Source organism: Pelodiscus sinensis, chromosome 24 (genome assembly GCF_049634645.1).
Source record: "Pelodiscus sinensis isolate JC-2024 chromosome 24, ASM4963464v1, whole genome shotgun sequence".
Lineage (NCBI taxonomy): Eukaryota > Metazoa > Chordata > Testudines > Trionychidae > Pelodiscus > Pelodiscus sinensis.
The window spans coordinates 23,608-49,862 of record NC_134734.1 but is presented as its reverse complement, the minus strand read 5'-3'; the positions used below and the strand labels follow the sequence as shown (position 1 = coordinate 49,862).

Genomic DNA, 26,255 nt, shown 5'->3' with positions numbered 1-26,255 from the left:
AGCTTCCCTGTTACACCTCCCATGGCCCCTTTGTCCAGACTTTGGGGCACCCGCCATGGGCGCAGCCGTGATCTCCGGCACCCGCCTTGTGCACACGAGCTCGTGAAAACCCATCTCCCCACGTCCCACGGTTCTTCCGATCCCAAAGGACCAGCCACACTCCCTGTCCACGTATACCTCAGACCCTCTCCCAAGAGCCGGCTGGCCAGGCCGCTAGCGTCTAACATCCGAAGGGGAGTTAGAAAAAGAGCAGCGGGAGCTGGAGTATTCGCAGGGATCGGCTACAGCCCCACAGCTCAGTTCTTGGTGCCGGCTTGCAGCAGAGAGGGAACCGGCTGCTGGTTTACGGCGTCTCTGGGGCACGTCCCCATTGGGTGGCCTTTCCGGCTGCGCTCGGAGCTGCGGTTGGTAGCAAAGATCCCCCAGAGGGGAGAAGCCGGACTGAAGCCCAAATGGAGGAATTGGCAGGGCCTCGTGGGCCTGCCCCCATGTGGAGGGAACCTCGTGGCTCTCGCTGTGGAAAAGCCGGGGATTTTGGAGTCACGTGGGCAAGCGTGGCTCCGGGGTTGGCAGGCAGAAGCCGCTGCTCACAGGCTGGTCTGAACGTTCCCAGCCTCGTTGTCAGTGACGCCCTTCGACAGAGCTTAACGAGCCGCCTCCCAGAAGACGCCGGCCCCGCCTCCTCTCGGGGTGTCCCCGAAGGCAACAGCTGAAATAGGACCCAGAGCCAAGACAGCTGAGGTCCCCTCCAACCATGGCACACGCATACGAGTGGCATGGCCAGAGCCAGAGAATCGTCAGCTTTTCAGAGACGCCTCGCAGGGCCCACGCGGGACCGGATGGGCTGCAGACACAGCACAGTGGTACGGTCACAGCCGGCATGTTCCCCCTCCCCCAACCCTTCGTTCCCTGTCGCTGGCGGGTTGGGGGGCCCTGAGGGATCGGGACCCCCCGCAGGGGGCGCTGCACCTCGGGTTCCTTAGCCGCCCCCAGCTACGTGTCGGAGCTGACAGAGCGCATCAAGGTGAAGGCGGCAGGCGAGGGCGACCGGCAGGAGCGGGAGGATTCGGCCGAGTTCGTGCGGTTCTTCCCGGCCTTCGTGTGGGCCGTGCGGGATTTCGCGCTGCAGCTGGAGCTGGACGGGCGGGAGATCACCGAGGACGAGTACCTGGAGAATGGCCTGAAACTAAAGCCCGGTAGGGGAGCGGTGCTGGATCCATGGCCCCAGGGCGGCACTAGGGGGCGCTGTGCTGCAGGGGGCAGGGTGGGGGCTCTCCCCAGGCAGGCAAGGCTGGTCCGGGGGGCCTTTGCTAGAGGCACAAACCCAAGCCCTGGACACCTCATGGGTGTTTCCGGTCCCTGGGAGTCAGGGCGTTCGCTTCCCGGCCTCATTCTAGCTGGGAAGTGTCCCCAGCTCCCCTCAAAGCCCTGGGAACTGACCAATAGCCATCATGCTGCCCCCCAGAAGCAGCCACCTTTGACACAGGGTTGCGACCCCCCAGAAGCAGCCGCCTGTCGATACAGGGTTGCGACCCCCCAGAAGCAGCCGCCTGTCGGCACAGGGCTGGTGCCCAGCTCCCGTCTCCTCCCCAGGCAGCAGCCAGCGAGCTCAGCTCCACAATCTGCCCCGCGAGTGCATCCGCCAGTTCTTCCCGGCCCGGAAATGCTTCGTTTTTCTCCAGCCGGCCGGAGGCAAGGACCTGCCCCGGCTGGAGGAGCTGCGGGAGGACCAGCTGGAGCCCGAGTTCCGGGAGCAGGGGGACCGGTTCTGCCGCCACGTCTGGGAGACGTCGCAGCCCAAGACCCTCCCGGGCGAGCACGTGGTGACCGGGGCCAGTGAGTGTCGGGAGCCCTGGGCTGACGGTCCGGGACTGCTCCAAAGGAAACCAGCCAGGGGCAGGGACACTAGGGATAGGCTGGGGGGAGGGGAGCCCAGAGTCAAGGCCCTGGCCCTCGCCCTATGCCCCCAGCCAGCCGAGACTGACTCGCTTCCAGCCGCCTGGCCCCCAACACATGCGCTGCCCCGTCCCCGGCCTTTATCTTGCTTCCTTCCCGGGCAGCGTCACTGGCTGGCATCCCCCTCCTAGTTCTCAGGAGACGAAGGGCTCCAGCGATCGCTTACGTGCAGGCAGCTGGCGCCCCTCACCCGCCCCAACAGCCTCGGGAAAAGCCGCACACCCTCGGTCCTGCCACCAGCCATTGGCGCCAGGCACAGGAAAACTGAGGCACACGCTGTCTTCATTCAGAGCAGTCAGACTCATATCGGCTCAGGTGCCACGAGATGGGGAAGGGCCTGTCTCCCAGGGCTCCACGCAGCTGTGGGCTCAGCGGGGCTCCTGGAGCCGGATGACCCAAGCCGGGAGGGCGTTCCCTGTGGCTGGCACCGGTGGGCCCAGGGCTGGAGCCTGCGCCCAGCTCTGGGGTGCGTGGTTAGAAAGGACCCTGGAAGACCATCCGAGGGCCACTGGGCCGCAGAGAAGGCAGAGCGGGGCCCCGCGGCTGGGGGTGAAGCCTGGCGTGTCCCAAGAGCCAAGGCACCAACTGCTCATGAGCACAGGGGGGCCTGGGGCACGTCTGGGGGTGGGGGGGCATCTCAGGCTCAGCGCCCTTCCTGGGAGCAGCTGGGACCCTGTCGGGTGTGGGAAGGTTTTAGGGGGAGCTGGGCACCCGAGCACTGTCCCCTCCCCCCCGGCCCCGCTGGGCACCTGAGCACTGTCCCCTCCCCCCCCGGCCCCGCTGGGCACCCGAGCACTGTCCCCTCCCCCCGGCCCCGCTGGGCGCCTGGCGCTGCCCCTCCCCTCCCCCCGGCCCCGCTGGGCGCCTGGCGCTGACCCTCCCCTCCGGCCCCGCTGGGCGCCTGGCGCTGACCCTCCCCTCCGGCCCCGCTGGGCGCCTGGCGCTGCCCCTCCCCTCCGGCCCCGCTGGGCGCCTGGCGCTGCCCCTCCCCCCCGGCCCCGCTGGGCGCCTGGCGCTGCCCCTCCCCCCCGGCCCCGCTGGGCGCCTGGCGCTGCCCCTCCCCTCCGGCCCCGCTGAGCGCCTGGCGCTGACCCTCCCCCCCGGCCCCGCTGGGCGCCTGGCGCTGCCCCTCCCCCCCGGCCCCGCTGGGCGCCTGGCGCTGCCCCTCCCCCCCGGCCCCGCTGGGCGCCTGGCGCTGCCCCTCCCCCCCGGCCCCGCTGGGCGCCTGGCGCTGCCCCTCCCCCCCGGCCCCGCTGGGCGCCTGGCGCTGCCCCTCCCCCCCGGCCCCGCTGGGCGCCTGGCGCTGCCCCTCCCCCCCGGCCCCGCTGGGCGCCTGGCGCTGCCCCTCCCCTCCGGCCCCGCTGGGCGCCTGGCGCTGCCCCTCCCCCCCGGCCCCCTGGGCGCCTGGCGCTGCCCCTCCCCCCCGGCCCCCTGGGCGCCTGGCGCTGCCCCTCCCCTCCGGCCCCGCTGGGCGCCTGGCGCTGACCCTCCCCTCCGGCCCCGCTGGGCGCCTGGCGCTGCCCCTCCCCTCCGGCCCCGCTGGGCGCCTGGCGCTGCCCCTCCCCCCCGGCCCCGCTGGGCGCCTGGCGCTGCCCCTCCCCTCCGGCCCCGCTGGGCGCCTGGCGCTGCCCCTCCCCCCCGGCCCCGCTGGGCGCCTGGCGCTGCCCCTCCCCTCCGGCCCCGCTGGGCGCCTGGCGCTGACCCTCCCCCCCGGCCCTGCTGGGTGCCTGGCGCTGACCCTCCCCTCCGGCCCCGCTGGGCGCCTGGCGCTGACCCTCCCCTCCGGCCCCGCTGGGCGCCTGGCGCTGACCCTCCCCCCCGGCCCCGCTGGGCGCCTGGCGCTGCCCCTCCCCCCCGGCCCCCTGGGCGCCTGGCGCTGACCCTCCCCTCCGGCCCCGCTGGGCGCCTGGCGCTGCCCCTCCTCTCCGGCCCCGCTGGGTGCCTGGCGCTGCCCCTCCCCTCCGGCCCCGCTGGGCGCCTGGCGCTGCCCCTCCCCTCCGGCCCCGCTGGGCGCCTGGCGCTGACCCTCCCCTCCGGCCCCGCTGGGCGCCTGGCGCTGCCCCTCCCCTCCGGCCCCGCTGGGCGCCTGGCGCTGCCCCTCCCCTCCGGCCCCGCTGGGTGCCTGGCGCTGCCCCTCCCCCCCGGCCCCGCTGGGCGCCTGGCGCTGCCCCTCCCCTCCGGCCCCGCTGGGCGCCTGGCACTGACCCTCCTCTCCGGCCCCGCTGGGCGCCTGGCACTGACCCTCCCCTCCGGCCCCGCTGGGCGCCTGGCACTGACCCTCCTCTCCGGCAGTGCTGGGGACCCTGGCGGTGACCTACGTGGACGCCATCCGCAGCGGGGCGGTGCCCTGCCTGGAGAGCGCGGTGCTGGCCCTGGCGCAGGTGGAGAACTCGGCGGCGGTGGGCGAGGCCGTGGCTGCCTACGAGGGGCTGCTGGAGCGGCGGGCGGCGCTGCCCACGGAGAGCGTGGCGGAGCTGCTGGAGCTGCATGCGCAGTGCGAGCGGGAGGCCCTGCGGGTGTTCATGGCCCGCGCCTTCAAGGACGACGACCGCTGGTTTCAAGGGGAGCTCATGGTACATCCCGTCGCACTAGCTGTGGGGTGAGGGGCTATGGGACAGCTGCCCCTCTGCAGGGCTAGCGGAGCCGGGGATCGTCTGAGCTCTGACCCCTTCCCCCAGCCCCTGCGTAGCTGGAGACCCGAGATGTCAGGACCCAGCTGGATCTCCAGCCCCGGGCTCTTGCGGATCAGCTCACAGCCCTGTCCTAGTCAGTCCTTGTGTGGCTCGTACCCCTGCCCCCGCTGTACCCCCACCCTGCCTCACCCCGGCCCTGTCTGTGCCCCCGGCAGCACCGCTTGGAGGAGCAGAAGCAGCGGCTCGTCCAGCGCAATGAGCAGGCGTCCTCGGACCGCTGCACGGCCGTCCTGCTGGAGCTGTGGGATGAGCTGGATGACCGGAGTGGCCAGAGCGTCTACGCGGTGCCCGGGGGCTACCAGCGCTTCCTGGATGACCGGCAGGAGATGGTGGAGAGATACCGGCAGCTGCCAGGGAAGGGGATTAAGGTAGGACGAGGCTGGAGCCGGCTCTGTGTCTGTGCACGCCTCATGGTGCAGCCCGGGAAAGCGGCTTAAAACCAGGCATCAGGGACAGCATCAGAATGCGCCTCGCCCACCCTCACGCCCTTTCCAACTGCCAGCAGGCCCTGGGAGAGCCTCCTTCCCGTGGCCCATTCAGCCCTGGGAGAGCCCCCTTCCCGTGGCCCATTCAGCCCTGGGAGAGCCTCCTTCCCGTGGCCCATTCAGCCCTGGCCCGTTCAGCCTGGGAGAGCCTCCTTCCCGTGGCCCATTCAGCCCTGGGAGAGCCTCCTTCCCGTGGCCCATTCAGCCCTCGGAGAGCCTCCTTCCCGTGTCCCATTCAGCCCTCGGAGAGCCTCCTTCCCGTGGCCCATTCAGCCCTGGGAGAGCCTCCTTCCCGTGGCCCATTCAGCCCTGGGGGAGCCTCCTTCCCGTGGCCCATTCAGCCCTGGGGGAGCCTCCTTCCCTTGGCCCATTCAGCCTGGGAGAGCCTCCTTCCCGTGGCCCATTCAGCCCTGGGGGAGCCTCCTTCCCGTGGCCCATTCAGTCCTGGGAGAGCCTCCTTCCCGTGGCCCATTCAGCCTGGGAGAGCCTCCTTCCCGTGGCCCATTCAGCCCTGGCCCATTCAGCCCTGGGAGAGCCTCCTTCCCGTGGCCCATTCAGCCCTGGGAGAGCCTCCTTCCCGTGGCCCATTCAGCCCTGGGAGAGCCTCCTTCCCGTGGCCCATTCAGCCCTGGGAGTGCCTCCTTCCCGTGGCCCATTCAGCCCTGGGAGAGCCTCCTTCCCGTGGCCCATTCAGCCCTGGGAGAGCCTCCTTCCCGTGGCCCATTCAGCCCTGGGAGAGCCTCCTTCCCGTGGCCCATTCAGCCCTGGGAGAGCCTCCTTCCCGTGGCCCATTCAGCCCTGGGAGAGCCTCCTTCCCGTGGCCCATTCAGCCCTGGGAGAGCCTCCTTCCCGTGGCCCATTCAGCCCTGGGAGAGCCTCCTTCCCGTGGCCCATTCAGCACTGGGAGAGCCTCCTTCCCGTGGCCCATTCAGCCCTGGGAGTGCCTCCTTCCCGTGGCCCATTCAGCCTGGGAGAGCCTCCTTCCCGTGGCCCATTCAGCCTGGGAGAGCCTCCTTCCCGTGGCCCATTCAGCCTGGGAGAGCCTCCTTCCCGTGGCCCATTCAGCCTTGGCCGCTCTGCCCAGGCTGCTCGTGCCATGGGGCCGTGTGTCTTGTTAACACATGAGGTCAGCCCCCAGATGGTCCAGAAAAGGCGCCGAGGGTGTCGAGTGGGGACAAACCGCTGGCGCTGGGGCTGGACGGGATCAGGCACCCCCGGGAGAGAGAAGTTCCCTGTCCAACCTGTGCCCCCCTCTGGGAAGGCCAACGACTCTCCAGGGCTGCGACCCACAATCCCAACCCTGCTCTGGGGCCAGCCCTAACTCCTCCCTCCCGCTGCCCACCCCAGGCCGACGCGGTGCTGCAGGACTTCCTGCAGTCCAAGGCGTTCACGTCCCAGTCCATCTGGCAGACGGACATGGTCCTGACAAAGAAGGAGAAAGAGATGGCAGGTACCTCCCGGCGGGGACGCTGCGCCGTGGGGCGGGGGAGGCACGCTGCGCCGTGGGGCGGGGGAGGCACGCTGCGCCATGGGGCGGGGGAGGCACGCTGCGCCGTGGGGCAGGGGAGGCACGCTGCGCCATGGGGCGGGGGAGGCACGCTGCGCCGTGGGGCGGGGGAGGCACGCTGCGCCATGGGGCGGGGGAGGCACGCTGCGCCGTGGGGCGGGGGAGGCACGCTGCGCCGTGGGGCGGGGGAGGCACGCTGCGCCATGGGGCGGGGGAGGCACGCTGCGCCGTGGGGCAGGGGAGGCACGCTGCGCCATGGGGCGGGGGAGGCACGCTGCTCCGTGGGGCGGGGGAGGCACGCTGCGCCGTGGGGCAGGGGAGGCACGCTGCGCCGTGGGGCAGGGGAGGCACGCTGCGCCGTGGGGCGGGGGAGGCACGCTGCGCCGTGGGGCAGGGGAGGCACGCTGCGCCGTGGGGCGGGGGAGGCACGCTGCGCCGTGGGGCGGGGGAGGCACGCTGCGCCGTGGGGCGGGGGAGGCACGCTGCGCCGTGGGGCGGGGGAGGCACGCTGCGCCGTGGGGCGGGGGAGGCACGCTGCGCCGTGGGGCAGGGGGGCGGGGGAGGCACGCTGCGCCGTGGGGCGGGGGAGGCACGCTGCGCCGTGGGGCGGGGGAAGCACGCTGCGCCATGGGGCGGGGGAGGCACGCTGCGCCGTGGGGCGGGGGAGGCACGCTGCGCCGTGGGGCGGGGGAGGCACGCTGCGCCGTGGGGCGGGGGGCACGCTGCGCCGTGGGGCGGGGGAGGCACGCTGCGCCGTGGGGCAGGGGAGGCACGCTGCGCCGTGGGGCAGGGGGGCGGGGGAGGCACGCTGCGCCGTGGGGCGGGGGAGGCACGCTGCGCCGTGGGGCGGGGGAGGCACGCTGCGCCGTGGGGCGGGGGAGGCACGCTGCGCCGTGGGGCGGGGGAGGCACGCTGCGCTGCAGCCCTGCCGGCAGCCTCCCCGCACCAACCCACCCTCTCCCCACGGCAGCCCAGCAGGCCCGGGCCGAGGCGGCCGAGCGGGAGCGGCAGGTCCTGCGGCAGAGGGAGGCTGAGCTGCAGCAGCTGCTGGAAGACCAGGAGCGCAGCTTCCAGGAGAACCTGCGGCAGCTGGAGCAGAGGCTGGAGGACGAGAGGAAGACGCTGCTGGAGGAGCTGGACAAGATGGTGGATCAGAAGCTGAAGGTAGTGAGGGAGGGTGGGTGGGGCTGCGGGGGCGAGGTGGGCACAGCCCAGGCAGGGGCGCCTCTGCCGCCGGCCTCGCCTGCCAGGGCTGGGACTCCCTGCCGGGGCAGCCGGGCGCAGGCGAACGGCAGGCGAGGGTGGGATACCTGCACCGGTGGGGCTGGGACTGTCCTGTGGGGTGGGGAGGGGCCTCCCCTGACGCTCTCGCTGCCCCCAGGAGAAGGCGGCCCTGCTGAGCGAAGGGTTCCAGGACAAGGCCAAGCACACGGAGCAGGAGATCCAGGGCCTGCGGGAGCAGAGCCTGGAGATCAAGGACCCGTCGTGGATTCTTTCAGCGCTGGACATGCTGGGCGAGGTGGCCTCCCTCGTGCTGCCGGGCTTGGCTGGCAAGGCCGCCGGGGTCGTCTCCGCCATTGCCCGGAACATGAAATGAGGGGAGCCCGGCCTTCCGCTCACCCTTGTGCTCCAGCCCCCGTTCACCTGCAGAACTCCCTGCCACAGGACTCTCCGCTAGCTAGCAGCTCAGGCACATGGAAGCAGAGCGTTAGGTTGTTCTGACTGCCATGCCCAGGACTCCCAGCCCCACTCCTGCGGGCAGCAGGGCGCAGCCGGTGCCTGGGCTTTGGAGACATAGAGGGATGGATCCAAAGCTGGGAGGGCTCTGCCCTGAACAGCTGGGTGTCGATGACATGCCTCTGCGGGTCCCGGGGCCCGCTGGCGATGGGGGCGCAGTACGGAGCCGGCGATCCAAGCCAGCCTGCAGGGAGCCAGCCCGGAGAGACACGAGGGGCCGGGCGGAGCAGCCTACTCCATCCTCGGGCCTTGGCTCTGGGGGCTCTGGGTCCTGGACAATAAAGTCGTGTTCTGCTGCAGCCTCCTGGCCAGGCTGGTTCGATCTCGCGCCCCCGCCCGCGCGGCGTGAACCGGAGCCGGGGCAGGGTCAGTCCCAGGTCCCGGCTATGGATGGAGACTCATCGCGGTTCCCAGCGGCCAGGCCGGGCAGGGCTGGAGTTTGCTCCGCACGCGGCTCCCACAACCCAGTCCCAGCCGCGGCCCCTCCTGCTTCCACTTTCCGCGAGGCATCGCAGCCGGAGAGTGTCGGGCTCGGCCCTGGGGAGCCCAGGGGGAAGGGTCACTGCTGGCCGGCCTGGCGAGGGAGCCGCCCGAGCTGTGCTGGAGGCCTGGGACACGCCCGGGGCGTGACAGCGAAATGCGAGGCTGGGCGGTGATTGGCACAAGGAGTCCAGGCCCGTTTCAGGGGCCGCTAACGCCCCTCCCGTCCCAGGGCGGGGGGAGCAGGGCCTTGCTCATGGCTCAGACGTGGTCCCTGGCCTCGCAGGCCCCCTCCTCACACCAAACCAGCAGGACGCGGGGCCGGCGAGCCCGGGCGCTGCCGTTCCTCACGCTGGGGTCGGAGCCGAGCCTGGATCCGCAGCGACACCAGCGTTGCCAGCCCCTCGCAGGCGGGGGGGGGGCATGTCGGCACCGGGCGACGTCAGGTCGTTGTCCTGCGACGCCAGCTCCCCTCGGTGTGCAGGGCCGGTGGCGCGTCCCGTAGGCACAGGCCGGGCAGGGCTCCGGTCGACTCGGCGATGAGGTAGAGGATGCACAAGGCCCCTTCTTCTTCCTCCCAGGGAATCCTTCCCTTCCCACAGCCTCCCCGGAGCCCTGGGACCCGCCCGGGGCATGGAACCCCCCAGGGCCAGGCAGCCGCCAGCACTGGCCTCTAGCAGGCGGACCGAGGTGGCGCGTGAGTCCTGGGTCTTTGTACCTGCTGCAATTCGTGGGCGGCTCCTGCCTCGTCCCCCCCACAGATGCCAGACCCGCTCCGGGGGGGGGGGGCAGCCCCGGCGGGCGGGACTCGGGCAGCTCAGCCCTTTCACCAGCAAAAGTGGGTCCAGGAGACTATGGACGCCCTGGTCTTGTGGCTCCCTGGAGGGGGGCGTCACGGCCCCCTGACTAGCCCAGAGGTCTGCACTGCCGCCCCGACAGGCTCCATCCAGCCCAGCAAGCGAGTCCCTGCCTGCCTGAGCGGTGCCCCGGCAGGAGGATGCTGGGACACCGGCCAGGCGAAGGTCCCGGCTTCTCGCCCCGGGCGACGGACGGTGGGTGTGGCAGGGCGGGGCAGGGCGGGTCACCGCTCTCCAGCCACCAGCGCCTCCTCCTGCTGCAGCCCGCAGGGCTCAGGGGCTGCCGGTTCTGGGCCCACACTAGCAGCCGCTCCCTCTGCAGCCTCTGTTGGCCGCTCTCAGAGCGCTGGGGGCCACCAGCAGCCCATGGGCTGTTTCTCCAAAGCCCCCCCAGCCCAGGTCCCCAGCGCGTCAGGGGCTGCCTGTTACGGTTGCTATTAGGTGTTTTATGGTAGCACACAGGATCCCAGCCCCGGTCCCCGGCAGGCCAGTGGCTGCACATTACAGTTGCTATTAGGTGTTTTACGGTAGCACCCAGGAGCCTCTGCCCTGGCCCGGGTCCCCGGCACGCCAGTGGCTGCACGTTGCAGTTGCTATTAGGTGTTTTATGGTAGCGGCCATGAGCCTGGCCTGGCCAGGGCGTGCCAAGGGCTGCACGTTGCAGTTGCTATTAGGTGTTTTACGGTAGCGCCAGGGGCTGCACATTACAGTTGCTATTAGGTGTTTTACGGTAGCACCCAAGAGCCCCTGTCCCGGCCCTGGTCCCCGGCTCCCAGGGGCTGCAGACAGACTCCAGAGCCGGGCCCCACCCCAGGGAGCCCCGGGCCCCACCCCAGGGAGCCCTGGGCCCGGCATTGGCGCTGGGCAGCGAAGCGCTGAGACGCCCGACGCGGGGCTCAGGTGTGCATCTCAGCCTCTGGTTCGGGAACCCCCGCCCCCTGGTCTGCTCCGCCCCTGCCCCTGCCCCTGGCTGCCCCGCCCCCGCCTGGCCCGGCCGTTCCCCCGCCGGCAGCTGGCGCCCGGCGCCGCGAGGGCCAGGATCAATGCGGCCCCCCCCGCCCTGTTTGCTCAGGGAGCGCTCAGCCAAGGCAGCGGCAGCGGCTGGCCACGGGCACCGCCGGGCCGGAGCCCCCCATGGATCTGCACTTCGCCTTCGTGCTGCTGGAGGGGCTGCTGGCCGTGGCCGTGGTGGGCACCAACCTGCTGGTGTGCGCCACGCTCGGCCTGCACCGCCGCCTGCGCAGCGTCACCAACTGCCTGGTGGGCTGCCTGGCGCTGGCCGACCTGGGCGTGGGCGCCCTGGCCATCCCCTTCTCCGTGGTGCTGAGCATGGACCTGTCCCTCTGCTTCTACACCTGCCTCTTCCTGGCCTGCTTCCCGCTCGTCACCACCCAGTTCTCCGTCCTGCTGCTGCTGCTCATCGCCCTCAACGCCCACCTCAAAATCCGGCTGCCCCGCAGGCAAGAGAGGAGGGCGGGGCCCCGGGGCGGGGGGACCCAGGCGTATGGGCAGGGGGGACCCAGACACATGGGCAGGGGGGGACCCAGACACATGGGCGGGGGGGGACCCAGGCGTATGGGCAGAGGGGGACCCAGGCGTATGGGCGGGGGGGGACCCAGACACATGGGCGGGGGGGACCCAGACACATGGGCAGAGGGGGACCCAGGCGTATGGGCGGGGGGGAACCCAGGCGTATGGGCGGGGGGGACCCAGGCGTATGGGCGGGGGGGGACCCAGACACATGGGCAGAGGGGGACCCAGGCGTATGGGCGGGGGGGAACCCAGGCGTATGGGCGGGGGGGACCCAGGCGTATGGGTGGGGGGGGACCCAGGCGTATGGGTGGGGGGGACCCAGGCGTATGGGTGGGGGGGGACCCAGGCGTATGGGCGGGGGGGGACCCAGGCGTATGGGCGGGGGGGGACCCAGGCGTATGGGCAGAGGGGGACCCAGGCGTATGGGCAGGGGGGGGACCCAGGCGTATGGGCGGGGGGGACCCAGACACATGGGCGGGGGGGGACCCAGGCGTATGGGCGGGGGGGGACCCAGACACATGGGCGGGGGGGGGACCCAGGCGTATGGGCGGGGGGGACCCAGGCGTATGGGCGGGGGGGGACCCAGGCGTATGGGCAGGGGGGGACCCAGACACATGGGTGGGGGGGGACCCAGGCGTATGGGCGGGGGGGACCCAGGTGTATGGGCGGGGGGGGGACCCAGGCGTATGGGCAGGGGGGACCCAGGCGTATGGGCGGGGGGGGACCCAGGCGTATGGGCGGGGGGGGACCCAGACACATGGGCGGGGGGGGACCCAGGCGTATGGGCGGGTGGGAACCCAGCCGGGGAGCAGCAGGCCACGTTAGCTGGGTCTCCACTCCAGCCAGCTGGCTCTGAGACTAGGTGAGCCAGTCTGTGCCCCCGGCCGGCCTGGGGCGGGCAGGGCCGGAGGGGCATCCACCCATTCGGCTGGCTGGGCGCGTGCCAGGCCTAGCTGGCGGGAGGGCTTTGGGGCTCCCGGCCTGGGGGGCGGCTGGCCCTGACCGGGCTCTGTTCTCGCAGCTACGCCATGCACGTGCGGAGGGGCCGGGTGCTGGGCGCCGTGGGCCTGTGCTGGCTGCTCTCCCTGCTCATTGGCCTCTCGCCCATGATGGGCTGGAACCGCCAGGGGCAGTACGTGGAGAGGAACCAGAGCCAGGCCATGAGCCTCGCCGTGGAGCGAGCCCCCCTGCGCCTCATCGCCCACGACCAGCCCTACGGCGGCTTCCTCTCCAAGGTGCTCCCGGGGGCGCGCTGGACCCCCCACGCCAGCCAGCCCCACGACCCCCACCTGGGCCGCTGCTCCTTCATCTCCGTCTTCGCCCCCGAGTACCTGGTCTACTTCATCTTCTTCGCCTGCACCCTGCTGCCCCTGGGCGCCCTGCTGGGCATCTACGCCGACCTCTTCCGGCTGGTGCGCGGGCACTTCCGGGCCGGCGCGCAGGCGGCCAAGCGCAGGGAGCTGCCCATGGCGCGCACCCTCCTGCTGCTGCTCAGCATCTTCTGCGGCTGCTGGATCCCGCTGCACGTGCTCTACTGCGTCCGGCTGCTGTGCCCCGGGTGCCGGAGCTCCGAGGCGCTCGACCGCCTGGCCGTGCTGCTCTCCCACCTCAACTCCCTGGCCAACCCGCTGGTCTACGCCCTGAGGAAGAAGGACTTTGGGCGGGCACTCCGGTCTGTCTTCCTCCGCTACGTCCTGTGCTGCCACCGCGCCAAGGTTCATCCGCAGGGCCAGGGTGGCAGGCCCTAAGGGCCAGCCCCGGCCCGGCTCCGGGCTCCCTGCCCAGCGCCCGGGCCTGTCAGTAAAGAGAAGGGGGCGTCACTCAGGAAATCTCCCCCCCCCATTCTGTGATGCCTCCCCCCCCCCCCCCAGCAATTCCCCAGCCCAGCGCTGGGTTAGTCTCTGCATCTCTGGGGTCACTGTCGGTTAAGTGGGGCCCTGATCCGGGGCAGGGCGGAGCTCCGGCCACGGGTTCGAGGCCTCGGGGGGGGCGTCTCCGCGTGCGACGCAGACTCCCAGCTGGAGGGAGCAGGGGCGCCGCGGCGGGGGGGCTGCCTCCGGCTCCTGGAGCAATTATTGAAGGAGCCGAGGCAGGGATCAATGGCACAGCTGGCAGGGAGATAACGGACCCGGCCGCGGCAATAAAACCGTCCTGTGACTGGCAGTGGCAGCCTGGCCTCTTCCTTGGGCCCCACGTTCTGGGCAGTGATGGGCGGGGCTGGCTCGGGTGGGGGCCCCGGGTCCTTGCCAGACAGACCCCTTCTAGCTGGGGGCATGGAGGCAGAGTCCAGGGCGGGGCTGGCTCACATGGGGCACAGTTGCCACTGGTGGTGGTGGGGCACAGTTGCCACTGGTGGTGGTGGGGCACGGGGGAGGCTGGCGGTGGGGGGGATGGGCCATGGCTCGGTGCAGCACAAGGTGTTCCCAGCTGGGGAGGGGACAGGAAGGGGTTTGGAGGTGCTTCCTGGGAGGGCACCTAGCACAGGCTGCTCCCAGCGGGGGGGCAGGGGACACAGAGGGGGCACCAGGCACAGGCTCTTCCTGAGAGGGGTGGGGACATTGTGGGGGGGTGCCTAGCATAAGGCTGTTCCTGGGAGGGGCAGGGGACTGGCTTGTTGGGGAACACCCAGCACAGGCTATTCTGGGTGGAGAGGGTGGGGGGGAAGCTGGTTGGGGGGCGCCCAGTGAGAGCAGTTACCGGGGGGTAGGAGGAGCTGGTTGGGGGATGCCCAGAGTGGGTTGTTCTGGGGGGTGGGGGGACTACTTGGGGGCCCTCAGTGCCAGCTATTCCTGGGGGGCCAGGGTAGGGAGGCAGGTTAGGGGGCACCGAGCATGAGCAGTTCCTGGGGGGCAGGAGGGGCTGGTTGGGGCACCCAGCGGGGGCTGTTCTGGGGAGCAGGGGGCCGGTTAGGGGGCACTGAGTGTCAGCAGAACCTCGGGGTGGGGGGCTTGTTGGGGGCACCCACAGGATGCAACTCGGTGCCATGGTGATGAGTCGCTGTGATGTCATAGTGAAACAGATAGATGATGTCACAAAGTGGATATGTGACGTCACAAGAATGCATTCCAGCCCGTTGACATCATACGTCGACTCGATGACGTCATGGCGCCGCGGTTAAAGGCCGCAACCAAAGGAGGCAGTGGCAGAGGACGAGGCGGTGACGTAAGAGCGAGGCGGCGTGACGTCACTCTTCCGCCCCGCAGCGGGTGACGAGGCCGCGTCGGAGCACGCGCAGGTTTCCCGCCCCCAGGCCCCGCCCCGCCCGGGCCGCTCGGCGGCGATTGGCCGGCGCTGCTCTCGCGAGACTTGGGCCCGTGTTCTGCGGGCGGGCGGCCCCGTGCGGCCCTTTCCCAGCCCGGCAGCGCGGAGCCCGCAGCGAGGTGAGCGCCGGGGCCCGGGCCCCCCCCGCGGGGCCCCCCACGTGACCCGAACCCCCCCGCGGGACCCCCCACGTGACCCGGGCCCCCCCCCGCGGGGCCCCCCACGTGACCCGGGACCCCCCCCCCCCGCGGGCCGATCCGGGGCCGCTGGGTCTGATCTGCCGGGGGGGCCCGTCGGGGCGGGGGGGGCGCTGTCCATGCGGGGGGGGGCGGGGGCTCGTCGGGGCGGGGGGGGCGCTGTCCATGCGGGGGGGCGGGGGCCCGTCGGGGCGGGGGGGGCGCTGTCCATGCGGGGGGGGGGGGCGCTGTCCATGCGGGGGGGCGGGGGCCCGTCGGGGCGGGGGGGGCGCTGTCCATGCGGGGGGGGGGGGCCCGTCGGGGGCGGGGGGGGCGCTGTCCATGCGGGGGGGCGGGGGCCCGTCGGGGCGGGGGGGGCGCTGTCCATGCGGGCGGGCGGGGGCCCGTCGGGGCGGGGGGGCGCTGTCCATGCGGGCGGGCGGGGGCCCGTCGGGGCGGGGGGGGCGCTGTCCATGCGGGGGGGGCGGGGGCCCGTCGGGGCGGGGGGGGCCTGTCCATGCGGGGGGGCGGGGGCCCGTCGGGGCGGGGGGGCGCTGTCCATGCGGGGGGCGGGGGCCCGTCGGGGCGGGGGGGGCGCTGTCCATGCGGGGGGGGGGGCGGGGGCTCGTCGGGGCGGGGGGGGGCGCTGTCCATGCGGGGGGGGCGGGGGCCCGTCGGGGCGGGGGGGGGCGCTGTCCATGCGGGGGGGGGGGGGCGCTGTCCATGCGGGGGGGCGGGGGCCCGTCGGGGCGGGGGGGGGCGCTGTCCATGCGGGGGGGGGGGGGCCCGTCGGGGCGGGGGGGGGCGCTGTCCATGCGGGGGGGCGGGGGCCCGTCGGGGCGGGGGGGGGCGCTGTCCATGCGGGCGGGCGGGGGCCCGTCGGGGCGGGGGGGCGCTGTCCATGCGGGCGGGCGGGGGCCCGTCGGGGCGGGGGGGGCGCTGTCCATGCGGGGGGGGCGGGGGCCCGTCGGGGCGGGGGGGGGCCTGTCCATGCGGGGGGGCGGGGGCCCGTCGGGGCGGGGGGGGCGCTGTCCATGCGGGGGGCGGGGGCCCGTCGGGGCGGGGGGGGGCCTGTCCATGCGGGGGGGGCGGGGGGCCCGTCAGGGCGGGGGGGGCGCTGTCCATGCGGGGGGCCCGTCGCTCCTGCCCCGCTGAGCGTGTCTCCCGCAGATGCCCGGCGTGACGGTGAAGGACGTGAACCAGCAGGAGTTCGTGCGGGCCCTGGCCGCCTTCCTGAAGAAGTGAGTGCGGGGGGCGGGGGGTGGGGTCCCCGCTCCCTCTCCCAGCCCCCTCGGGCCGGGGTCTCCGCTCGGCTGCTCACCCGGCCGCCGCTTCTCTGCCCCCAGGTCGGGGAAGCTCAAGGTGCCCGACTGGGTGGACACGGTCAAGCTGGCCAAGCACAAGGAGCTGGCCCCGTACGATGAGAACTGGTTCTACACCCGGGCAGGTGAGGATCCCGGCGCCGCGAGGGGCCGGCTGGCTTCCTTCCCGCGCTGGCGGCCGCCCCGGGTGGGGGGTCCCCATAGCTGGCGACTGGAACGAATACGGAATCGGAGCGGTAGACGCTGGAACCAGGCCCTTGCATCCCAGCCCCCTTATTAACCTTAACTGGGCCGCCTCGCCCGTTAAGGTTAACCGCTTCAACCGGCACATCCCGAGAAGGCAGAGGCCTAGAACCCTGCGTGCTCCCGAGCGCCTGGGCCCTTCTGTTTCCGAGCTATAGGGCTGGGCCCCAGGGCTGTCTGAGTTCTCCTTCCGGGCACCGGGCCGGGGGCGTTAGCGTGTGGCTCTGAATGTGGCTCTGCGCCCTGGGGAACCCGTTCCGGCAGGCGGGAGCGGGGTGCGGTGCCGAGCTAACGGCTCTGCCTGTGGGTCCGCAGCGTCCACGGCCCGCCACCTGTACCTGCGCGGCGGGGCCGGCGTCGGCTCCATGACCAAGATCTACGGGGGGCGGCAGCGCAACGGCGTCATGCCCAGCCACTTCAGCCGCGGCTCCAAGAGCGTGGCCAGGCGGGTGCTGCAGGCCCTGGAGGGGCTGAAGATGGTGGAGAAGGATCAGGATGGGTGAGCGGAGGGGCAGGGGCGGCTGGGCGGGAGGGGCCCTGAGCCCTGCGACACCCCACGGGCTGCAGCCCCTCCAGCCCATTAACCCTCCCCCTTCCCTTCCAGGGGCCGCAAACTCACCCCCCAGGGGCAGAGAGATCTGGACCGAATCGCCGGGCAGGTAAGCCTGCGTCCCCGCCCCCAGGGGGTGGGGCCTTCGCTCAAGGCGCTCGTGGGAGCCCCCGCCCCTGGGCCCAGTGGCACAGATAGCGCCCGGCGCCGGGTTGGTCCAGCCCCTTGACAGCGGAAAGGGCCAATCGCTAGCTCCTGCTGCAGGGTGAGCGCGGCCGACGCAGAACGGAGTCCGGCCCCTTCGCTAGCCTGGCCCGCCCAGCCCGAGCCCTCAGGCTGCTCTCTGGACGTCCCGGGGCAGCCGCTCGCTCCAGTGCCCAGCGGGGCCCCCGTGGGCGTAGCTCTGCGCCCAGGCCGCCCGGCTCGGCTCTCACCCGCCTCCTCTCTTCCAGGTGGCAGCGGCAAACAAGAAGCATTGAAATGGCTGGCAGAGAATAAACCCGTTCCTCTTTCACTGCTGGCCTGGTTCCTCGCGCGGGGGGCTGGGCGGGGGGCCGGGACGTGGGGCGCGCCGGCTGAGGGGCCCTGGGGGTGCGGGGAGTTGGCTACTGAGTCTCTCCCCTCTGGGGTTTGTGTGAAGTCGCCGAGGTGGCCAGAAGTTGGTCCCTGTCACTTGGTGGCTGGGGGGCCGGGCTGGCCAGTCCCAGTTTGCTTTCTGCTGGAGGCATCACGCCCCGGGGCTGGGTTCCAGCAGGGCAGGTGGGGGGGCTCCCCTAGCCCCGGGGGGGGGGCGTGTAGGACACCCCCTGTCCCCAAAGTCCACCAGCCAGTCCCTGGCGAGCCTCTGATGCCCACAGTCACTCGCTGCCTCCCGGGACGCTGGTGTGGCCCAGGGCACCTCCCGGGCCAGCGCCGAGAGGCTGCCCTGCCCCTGGATAGTCCAATGGCTTGGGGGGCCAGGCTGCTGGGGCCTCCCTCCCCCCAGGCTCTGCAGCTGGTGCTGCCCCAGAGAGTGTAGTGCGGCACGGGGGAGGTTGGCGCAGCCATGGGGCCCGGCCCACAGACCACACCACGTCCAGGCATAGAAACCTCCTGTCCGGGGCCTGAGTGTCCCCGGCTCAGCCCTCGGGCTTGTCATCTGCGCCGCCTCGCTGGGCACTGGCGCCAGGCTCCATGTCAGCCCAGGCCTGGCTCCTTTCCCCGAGCGGGGCAGCGCCTGGTGGCTGCGGGAAGGGGGTTGTGGGGCTGGGAGGGGTGCACCAGCTCGCTGGGAACAGCCATGGGTAGCTGGGGGGCTGGGCTGGGGCCCCAGGGTGTGGCTCAATGTAGCCAAAGCAATGAGCGGGGCTGGCGGAGACGCTGCCGCTGGGTGTGGGGCCACCAGGGAGCGGCTGCCCCGGGGGGGGGGTTAAGACCCAGTGGGACAAGCCCCTGTCCAGACGGGCTGTGGGTTCCTTGGCCCCCGACTCTGCAGGCAGCTGGGCACGGCGCCTCCCCACCCTTCCCGTCTGCGTTCGGGCCCGGGCCCCGGCAGCCCAGAGAAAGGCCTCTGCCTGGGCCTGGCGGTTGCCGGGAGCTCCGCGTTGCTGCTGAGAGCCCCGGTCAGCCCCGTGTTGTGGCTCCTGGCATTCACCGTGCCCCATGGGGGAAGCCCCGGGGGACCAGGGCTTGGCTGCAGGGCCCCAGTCCTGGCGCACGCACCCTGTGGGGCCAGGGGCTAAGACCCACGCAGGCTGTGCTGGCCACGCGGGGCCCTGGCAGGGAGCGGAGGTGGTGAGGCTGGAACGTGCTGGGGGGCCGTTTTCCCTGCGGTCGGCGCTGGCTGAGGCCCCAGGGCGGAGCAGGTTGGGAGGGGCTCTCCACAGCTACTCCCCTTCTCGTGCAGGGCTTGGGCAGCCCAGTGGCTGCAGCCGGGCCTGGTTTGTGGCGAGGCGGGAGGGAGGCTGGAGAGACCAGCCCGCTGGGGCCCCGGCCATGCGAGTCCTTTCCAGCTACAACTCAAGCAGCGATTTTTACTCTCCCCTCGACTTGCAGCCGCACAAACCGAGCCCCGGCCGGGGCCATGTCAGCCCCAGGGGGACAAGGCGAGGGACGGGATGTCTCATTCAACAAGCCGCTGTGTTTACCGCCAGCCCAGCGCTACCGGCAGGGGCCTGCATGTCGCACGGGGCAGCGAATTCTCCCCTGGGCAGGGCTGCCAGGCCTCTGCCAGCGAAGGGCAAAGCAAGAGAGAAACGTGGGAGTGGGGGGGCTGCGGAGCTGGCAGGGCTGCATGGACGACAGCGCAGACACTGCCGAGCGGACGCTGGCACCTCCCGCCCCATGGCCAGGAACTCCCCGAGCAGCCAGGTGGGGTCAGACCAAAGGCCCAGCCAGCCCAGTGTCCTGCCTGCCCACAGTGGCCAAGGCCAGGTGCCCTGGAGGGAGCAAACAGAACAGGGAACCATCCCTGTCACCCATTCCTCGGCTCTGACACACAGAGGTCGGAGCACCTCCCTGCCCAGCCTGGCTAATAGCCATTGATGGACCTGCTCTCCATGAATCTAGATGGCTCTTTATTGAACCCTGCTAAAGTCCTGGTCTTCACAACATCCTCTGGCGAGGAGTTCCACAGGTTGGTTGCCTTGTGCACAGAAAACCTTCCTTTGGTTTGTTTTAAATGTGCTACCCTCTTTCATTTGGTGACCCCAGTTCGTATGTTAGGGAACAAATTTTCCTTATTTGCTTTTTCCACACCAGACGTGACTATAGACCTCGCTCATATCCCCCCCCCCCCCCCCCAGTCTCCTCTTTTCTACGCTGAGAAGTCCCAGGCTTTTTAATCTCTTCACGTGGGACCCGTTCCAAACCCCTCAGCATTTTTGTTGCCCTTTTCTGAACCTTTTCCAGTGCCAAGAGATCTTTTCTGAGAGGAGACGACCACATCTCTACGCAGTATTCCAGACGTGGGCGCCCCATGGTTTCATACAGAGGCAATAAGCTGTTCTCTGTCTTATTCCCTATCCCCTTTTTTAATGATTCCTAAATTCTGGTTTGCTTGCTGCTGCCCAGGTTTGTCTTCGCTGCAGGCTTCTTGCGCGAGACGCTTCTATCAGACGCGATCTTCCACAAAAGCTTCTTGTGCAAGAGCGTGTCGAAAAACTCTGTAGTGTGGACCTAGCCTCGTGAGTGGCTGTTTCCAGAGAACTAGCCGCAACGTCTCCAAGATCTGTGTCTTGAGTAGTTGTAGCTAAATCAGACCCCACCATCTTGGATGTGTCGGTGGGGTGTTTTCCAATCTGCATTACTTTGCATTTAGCAGCCTTAAAAGTCATTTGCTATTTTGTTCCCCGATCACCATGGGTGCGTCTAGACTGGCCGCTTGAATTTGCGCAAGAGCACTGACGTGGTAATGTACAAAATCAGTGCTGCTTGTGCAGATACTTTCCTGCTCCCGCTCAGGGATAAGCCCTCTTGCGCACGAATACTTAAGAATCCTTGCGCGAGAGGCCAGTGTAGAGAGGCACCTTCATTTTTGGCTACAATGGCCATCGGAGCTTTCTTGCGCAAAAGCACCCTTGCCAATCTCGACGCTCTTCTGCGGAAATACGTTTATCGGAAAAACTTTTCCGTTAAAAGTATTTCTGCAAAATCGTGCCAGTCTGGACGCAGCCTAGTGGGCAAGGAAGGCTGGTACCGGCCCTGGGAGGAAGATTAAAGCGCCGGGCACAGCGCAGCTTGGGAGAGGAAGGCTGAAGGGGGAGCGGAGACCAGTATGCAGGGCTGTTCTAGCGGCCAGGGATCAATTATTCCCTGGAGCTACTAGAGGGAATCGGTGTCATTGGCAGCGTGCGAGCTGGAGGTTAGCAATGGGGAGAAACTTCCCAGCTCCAAGCCCGGCATCAGCTCGGCCGTCGGGTCCCATCCCAGAAGGGGCGAGCGAGGGGGTGGGCGCTCCCGGATTGGACCCACCACGCCAAGCAGGCTCTGTGCCAAGTGCTCGGAGGGCAGCTGTGGCCTCTGAGCCAGGGACCCCATGACACACACACCCCGTTTCACTACCGTGTCCGTCAGCCAGCTGGGTCGGTTTCGGCGCTGCCCCCCCGCCCTGGCCAGCTGTGCTCCCCCCGAGCGTGTTAATTCTTCCTTGGCGCTAGGGGCTGTTTGTGCCGGGGGGGGGGGGAACCTCGGCCGCCGATCCCGGCCAGTCCAGCCTCGCCGCTGTCCTTGGGAGCCCACCCAAACAGCCGGACTACGGGCCAGGGTGGCGCAGACACGGAGGGGGAGGCCGCCTGCCCCGAGAGCCCCCTTGGCTACGTCCTGCCCTCGCCCCAGCGCTGTCTGCCCCGGGGGGGCCATTGCCCAGCTACGGGGGGTGGAATGGCTGTGCCCTGGCGCGTTGCTGCCCCAAGGGTGCAGGCCTGGCGCGATGTGGAGCCGGGAGCGGGGGCTGCGCCGGGCGCCCGGCCTTGTCTCTGGCTGGCAGCGCGTAACCGCGTCCAGGCTCCATCCCGCGCCTTTCCCGTTCCCATGGCGACACCCTGCCCACCTGCCCCGGGGGGGGGGGGGCGGAGAGGCCCCCAGCAGGGCCAGGGGGCAGAGAAGCGGGCTGGGCAAGGCCCTGGGCGTGGCACTCGGGCACATGTTGCATTGTGTTCATAGCAGCGGAGCTGGCTGACCGGAGGCCTGCGTGTTGGGTAGAATTCATGCCCCTCAGTGTGAACGAAGCTATTTGCATATATTTGCATATCAATTTGCATGTCTGTGCAGCCACACTGAAGCCCCGCCCTGGGCATGCGCTGGGGGTAGCTGTGTGGCCCTGGGCTTGCCAAGTTGCGTGGCCCAGCGCTAGATGCCAGGTGTCCCGCCGCTCTGCCGGCCTGCGTTCCCGGGGCGGCCTCAGGGTGGCAGCACCAGCCGGCAGAAAGCAGCTGCCGGACGTGGGGCAAAGGCGGGGGAGCCAAGGGCCCCGATTCCCGACACCTGTCTCCCCGGGACCCCCTCGCTTACCCCAGCTTCCGCACCCTCCCCCTGCCTGCTCGTGGGCCGCGGGTTGGGCCTGCCTGGTTACCCGTGTGCCAGGCTGGGGGCAGATCCACCCAGTGCCAGCACCTGTCCCACAGCGAGACTTGGGGCCGTGTTGGCACCGCGGGGAGCCCCAGTACCTGGCAGCGACAGGCTGCGGGCAATGGAAGGGCTCCACCGGCCCCTCCCAGCTGGGAGCTCTGGGGGGGGCTTAGCCCCGCCGGCCTCCCTGTCTGCACGGTTCTTCCACCTGGGAGCTGGCTGGCCTTTTGCGGGGGAAACTGAGGCACGGGGTGGCAGAAGGCTTCTGGCACTTGTACTGCCATGGACTCTGCACCCCTCTGCAGGGGAAACTGAGGCATGGGACAGGAGTGTGGCAGAGCAGGGAATTGGAGCCAGGTCTTCGAAAGCGCCCTCCCCTTGCTCCACATCCCAGTTCCCTCTCTGCCTCCGGCTCTGTTCCTGGTCGCTAGCTGCCCCTGGAGGGTCTGGCAGGTCCCCCCAGCTCCCCGCAGGGCACACGGGGCCAGTCCCAAGCCAGGCACGGTCTTTCTAGCCCTGCCCGGCAGCCGCTCCTGGCCCCCCTCCCCACTTCCCAGGGGCTGCGCCTGGCTCTTCGTGCTCTGGGCGCACGTCCTGGCCCCCGAGCAATTGGCCTGCCCTGGGACGCTGGGCCCTGGTGCACCCCCCCATCCCTCCCATGGGCTGAGGCTGGGGCTGCTGTGGGGGGCTGCCTACAAGCCATGGGGCCCTCGGGACCAGTGGCTACGGGGCGGCCGGAGGGAGACCGCGGCAGGAAGAGGGGACGTGAGGGGGCAGCTGGGGTGGGGGGAGGGGGAACTGAGCACACAGCCGTCAGCATGGTACTGAGCATGCTTATTACAGGCCGAGCACCGAATGGGGGGTGAAATGAACCCCCCCCACACACACACTGCCCCCCCTTACAGCATCTCTAGCCAGGACTCTGGGGCTCTGCCGGTTTGGCAGTGGCTGAGCAGGTGGTGGGCAGGACTCTGGCTCTACCCCAGCGCTCGGGGGGGGGGGGGGGCAGCTCCAGTGGGGCAGGCACATCTGGGCTCTGTACAAGAACATCAGACTGACCAGGCTGGGTCCGACAACGGCCCATCCGGCCCCATGTCCTCTCTGCCCACAGTGGCCAGTGCCAGGTGCCCGAGGCAGTGGAGAGAACAGGGGATCACCAAGTGAGCCCTCCCTCCCTGTGCCTCAGTTTCCCTTGCAGAGGATTACACAATCCCAGCTTCTGGCAAACAGGCTACGGACACCCTCCCTGGCCCGTAGCCATTGAGGGACCTGCCCTCCATGAACATATTTTGTTCTTCCTGGAACCCTGCTATGGGCTGGGCCTTTCCCCCGTACTCCAGCAGAGAGTTCCACAGGTCGCTGCGAAGAAATCATTTCCTTTGTTTGGAATCGGCTGCCTGCACATTCGTCGCCTCAGCTGCTGGTGCTATGTCAGGGGAGGGACGGATCCTATTCCATTCTGCTGCTTTCCCGCCGGTCGGGACTCTCTGGACCCCTATTGTATCCCCCTGCCTTCCAGTCGCTTCTTTTCCCAGTCCCGTTCATTTCCTCCTGGGGACGCGGTTCCTCACCCCACTCACCTCTGTGGGCCTCGCTGCACCTTTCCCAGAGCCAATGGATCTTTATTTAAGGGGGTCACCAGGCCTGCTCGCGGTGTTCAGGCTGGGGCATCCAGTGACTCTAGGTAGAGGCAACATGGTATTTTGTCTGAGTCTTTCTCCTTCCCGAAGGATTCCCAGGGTGCAGGGACCGAGTCCGTTTTGCGGCTGCCACTGCAACAGCCAGTGACTCCGAGATCTCTTACCTGAGGGGTCCCAGCTGATCCAGTCCCCATCCTTCTCGTGGGTAAAGTCGGGATTCGATTTTTCCATGCGCGCTGCCCCACCCTGACTTCCACCTGCCCGCGTGTTGCAAGATCCCTTTGCAGCTCTCTGCACTCGGCTCGGGACTAGTCATTGTTCACGGGGTTGGGTCGGGGGCCACGGAGCCACCGAAAAATCAGGCAGGGTCACACACAAGTGAGAAGCAAAACCAAACCAAAACCCCCTCGCTTTGACGTGGCCCCCGACTGAGAAGCAGAAAGACCCTCCCACGTCCCCTCCCACGCCCCGGCTCAGGGGCCCCGGCGAGGAGAGTCCGTGTGCTCCAGCGCGGCGGTGGGGTCAGCAGAGGCGCTGGAGTACCGGCGTAGGCTCCCCAGTGCTGAGGGGAGCCCTGAACCGGGGGGACTAGGCCAGGGAAGCCGAGGGCTGCATCTGGCTCCCAGGCCTGAGGTTCCCCACCCCGATTTCTCCCGATTTCAAGAACGTTTGTAAGTTTCACAGCCGTGGTCCAAACGCAGGGCCCTGCAGCACGACACTCACTCCTACCCCCCCCCTTTCCGTGCAGCACCCGGCGACGCTTTCACGTGGATCGAACGATCCTGCAATTGCCTGAGTAACCGGCCTCGTGTTACTCTGATCCCCTGCCCCCCTCTGCCCAGGACGGAGCTGCGAGCCGCCCCGACTCGGCTGCAGGTAAGAGCCAGGGCCGGGCCTCAAGTATGAAATCCAGGGGTTCCAGTTGGGGGGGCGACTGCCCCCTGCCCTCACGAATGGCGCCTTTGCCGGCCTGAGGGTGCTGGGCGTCCCAGCCCCAGCCCACAGCAGCTAAATGGGGCTCGGAGACGGACGAGGGGTCCCGGCGCCTGCTCTGAGCAGCGGGAGCGCCTGGCGTCTCGCTCTGCGGCCGGGCTTCCAGCCTCGACTCGGCTGCTCCGACCCTTCCCCCACTGCCAGGCGCGGCGCCCCCAGGACAGACCCCAGGGACAATTCTCTACCCCCCCATCACGGCTCCCAGGTCCTTCCCATGCTCAGCCCCTCTGTCCCCAGGCAGGACCCCCCCAGTGTGGCAGCCCCTTTTCGGGGAGCCCCCCAGCCCAGCAGTTCAGGCCACACAACGGAAATTTGGAGACAAGTCAATTTTTGTTTGACGTTTTACAGCACTTTAGTAGTTTGGGACTTTTACACCCAAAATGCCACCACCCGCCTGGCTCCCAGGAGTTGTTTAAAGACATGTGCTGCGATGGTAGAAAAAACTGTGTCTGAAAAGTGTAGGTGCTGGGGGTACTTGGCGTGTTTTTTAAAGGGCTACTTTATAAAAAAAGGTTGAGAAACACTGAGAGAGCAGAGCGACTCCCGGCCAGCCCCGGCACGAGGGGCGACGGATCCCTCCAGCCTGTCGGCCTGGCCCCCCTGGGTCCCCCCGAGTCTCCCCTGCAGCCGGCTGAGTCCTGCCTGCTCTGCCCTCAGTCCCCAAAAACAGCCCCGTCTCCCAGCAGAGCCTCCGTACCCCCCAACAGCCCCTCCCCCGGCCAGTGTCTCTCCCCAGGTAACGGGGTCGCCCGGGCCCCTCCCCTCCCCTCCCCGGCCAATGTTCCCCCCTCGCCGGGACCAGCTGGGCGTGGCCGGGTCCCCTCTGCCGGCCCTTGTCTGGCTGGAGCCGGCCGTGTGCTCCGGGGGTGCCAGGGCGCCAGACCCCAGGCTGGTCTCTGCAACAACAACCCCCCCCCCCACATTGAACCAGCAACATCCGGGCACTGAGCCCCCCTGTGTGCGACCCCCCTTGGGCCCCACAACTCCCCCCCCTCGCCCCCACTGGGGATCAGAGGCGAGCCAGGCAGGGGGCTTCGTACCAGGCCCTGCTTGGCACCTTCCCGGCGCTGTCACAAAGGGCCCGACTACGGGGGGACAGACGGGCCCTTTGCTCCCGCTGCCGGACGGCGCCGCAAAGGGGGGAGCCAGCGGCCCTGGTGCAAATCTCTGAGGGAGGGGTGTTCAACCCCCCCACCCCTATACACCCCCAGGCCTGAGCCCCCCAGCACCCCCCCACACCCAACCCTGAGCCTCCAACACCCCCCACACCCAGCCCTGAGCCCCCAACAACCCCCCACACCCAACCCTGAGCCCCCAACACCCCCCACACCCAGCCCTGAGCCCCCAATACCCCCCCACACCCAGCCCTGAGCCCCCAACACCCTCCACACCCAGCCCTGAGCCCCCAACAACCCCACACCCAACCCTGAGCCCCCAATACCCCCCCACACCCAGCCGTGAGCCCCCAACAACCCCACACCCAGCCCTGAGCCCCCAATACCCCCCACACCCAGCCCTGAGCCCCCAACACCCCCACATCCAGCCCTGAGCCCCCAACAACCCCACACCCAATCCTGAGCCCCCAATACCCCTCCACACCCAACCCTGAGCCCCCAACAACCCCACACCCAACCCTGAGCCCCCAACAACCCCACACCCAGCCCTGAGCCCCCAATACCCCCCACACCCAGCCCTGAGCCCCCAAAAACCCCACACCCAACCCTGAGCCCCCAATACCCCTCCACACCCAGCCCTGAGCCCCCCAACACCCCCCCA

At 69.9% G+C, this 26,255-nt stretch overlaps 3 protein-coding genes across 3 annotated transcripts; all 3 read left to right on the top strand.

The window, feature by feature from the left end:
- Positions 1-937: 937 nt before the first annotated feature.
- LOC142819536 (guanylate-binding protein 7-like) lies at positions 938-8,965 on the top strand (the record flags this gene model as incomplete). Its single annotated transcript, XM_075907401.1, has 7 exons — positions 938-1,196; positions 1,594-1,836; positions 4,249-4,529; positions 4,805-5,017; positions 6,482-6,584; positions 7,612-7,805; positions 8,023-8,965. Coding segments are annotated over 7 exons (1,509 nt in total), but the record flags the coding sequence as incomplete, so codon positions are not given.
- A 77-nt stretch (positions 8,966-9,042) lies between these two features.
- LOC142819537 (adenosine receptor A1-like) lies at positions 9,043-13,389 on the top strand. Its single transcript, XM_075907402.1, has 2 exons — positions 9,043-11,175; positions 12,270-13,389. Exons 1-2 carry the CDS (start codon positions 10,850-10,852, stop codon positions 12,994-12,996), a joined length of 1,053 nt encoding a protein of 350 aa, XP_075763517.1. The 5' UTR covers positions 9,043-10,849; the 3' UTR covers positions 12,997-13,389.
- Positions 13,390-14,542: 1,153 nt separating this feature from the next.
- RPS19 (ribosomal protein S19) lies at positions 14,543-17,314 on the top strand. Its single transcript, XM_075907382.1, has 6 exons — positions 14,543-14,628; positions 15,856-15,926; positions 16,032-16,132; positions 16,566-16,749; positions 16,855-16,909; positions 17,253-17,314. The coding sequence occupies exons 2-6, from the start codon at positions 15,856-15,858 to the stop codon at positions 17,277-17,279; spliced, it is 438 nt and encodes a 145-aa protein (XP_075763497.1). The 5' UTR covers positions 14,543-14,628; the 3' UTR covers positions 17,280-17,314.
- Positions 17,315-26,255: the final 8,941 nt, after the last annotated feature.

Bases quoted from the DNA above. Each gene is read 5' to 3' on its own strand.
- LOC142819537 (XM_075907402.1), top strand. From the start codon at position 10,850: ATGGATCTGCACTTCGCCTTCGTGCTGCTGGAGGGGCTGCTGGCCGTG. The intron at 11,176-12,269 runs GCAAGAGAGGAG...CTGTTCTCGCAG, and splicing joins AAAATCCGGCTGCCCCGCAG to CTACGCCATGCACGTGCGGA.
- RPS19 (XM_075907382.1), top strand. From the start codon at position 15,856: ATGCCCGGCGTGACGGTGAAGGACGTGAACCAGCAGGAGTTCGTGCGG. The intron at 16,133-16,565 runs GTGAGGATCCCG...GTGGGTCCGCAG, and splicing joins CTGGTTCTACACCCGGGCAG to CGTCCACGGCCCGCCACCTG. The intron at 16,750-16,854 runs GTGAGCGGAGGG...CTTCCCTTCCAG, and splicing joins GTGGAGAAGGATCAGGATGG to GGGCCGCAAACTCACCCCCC.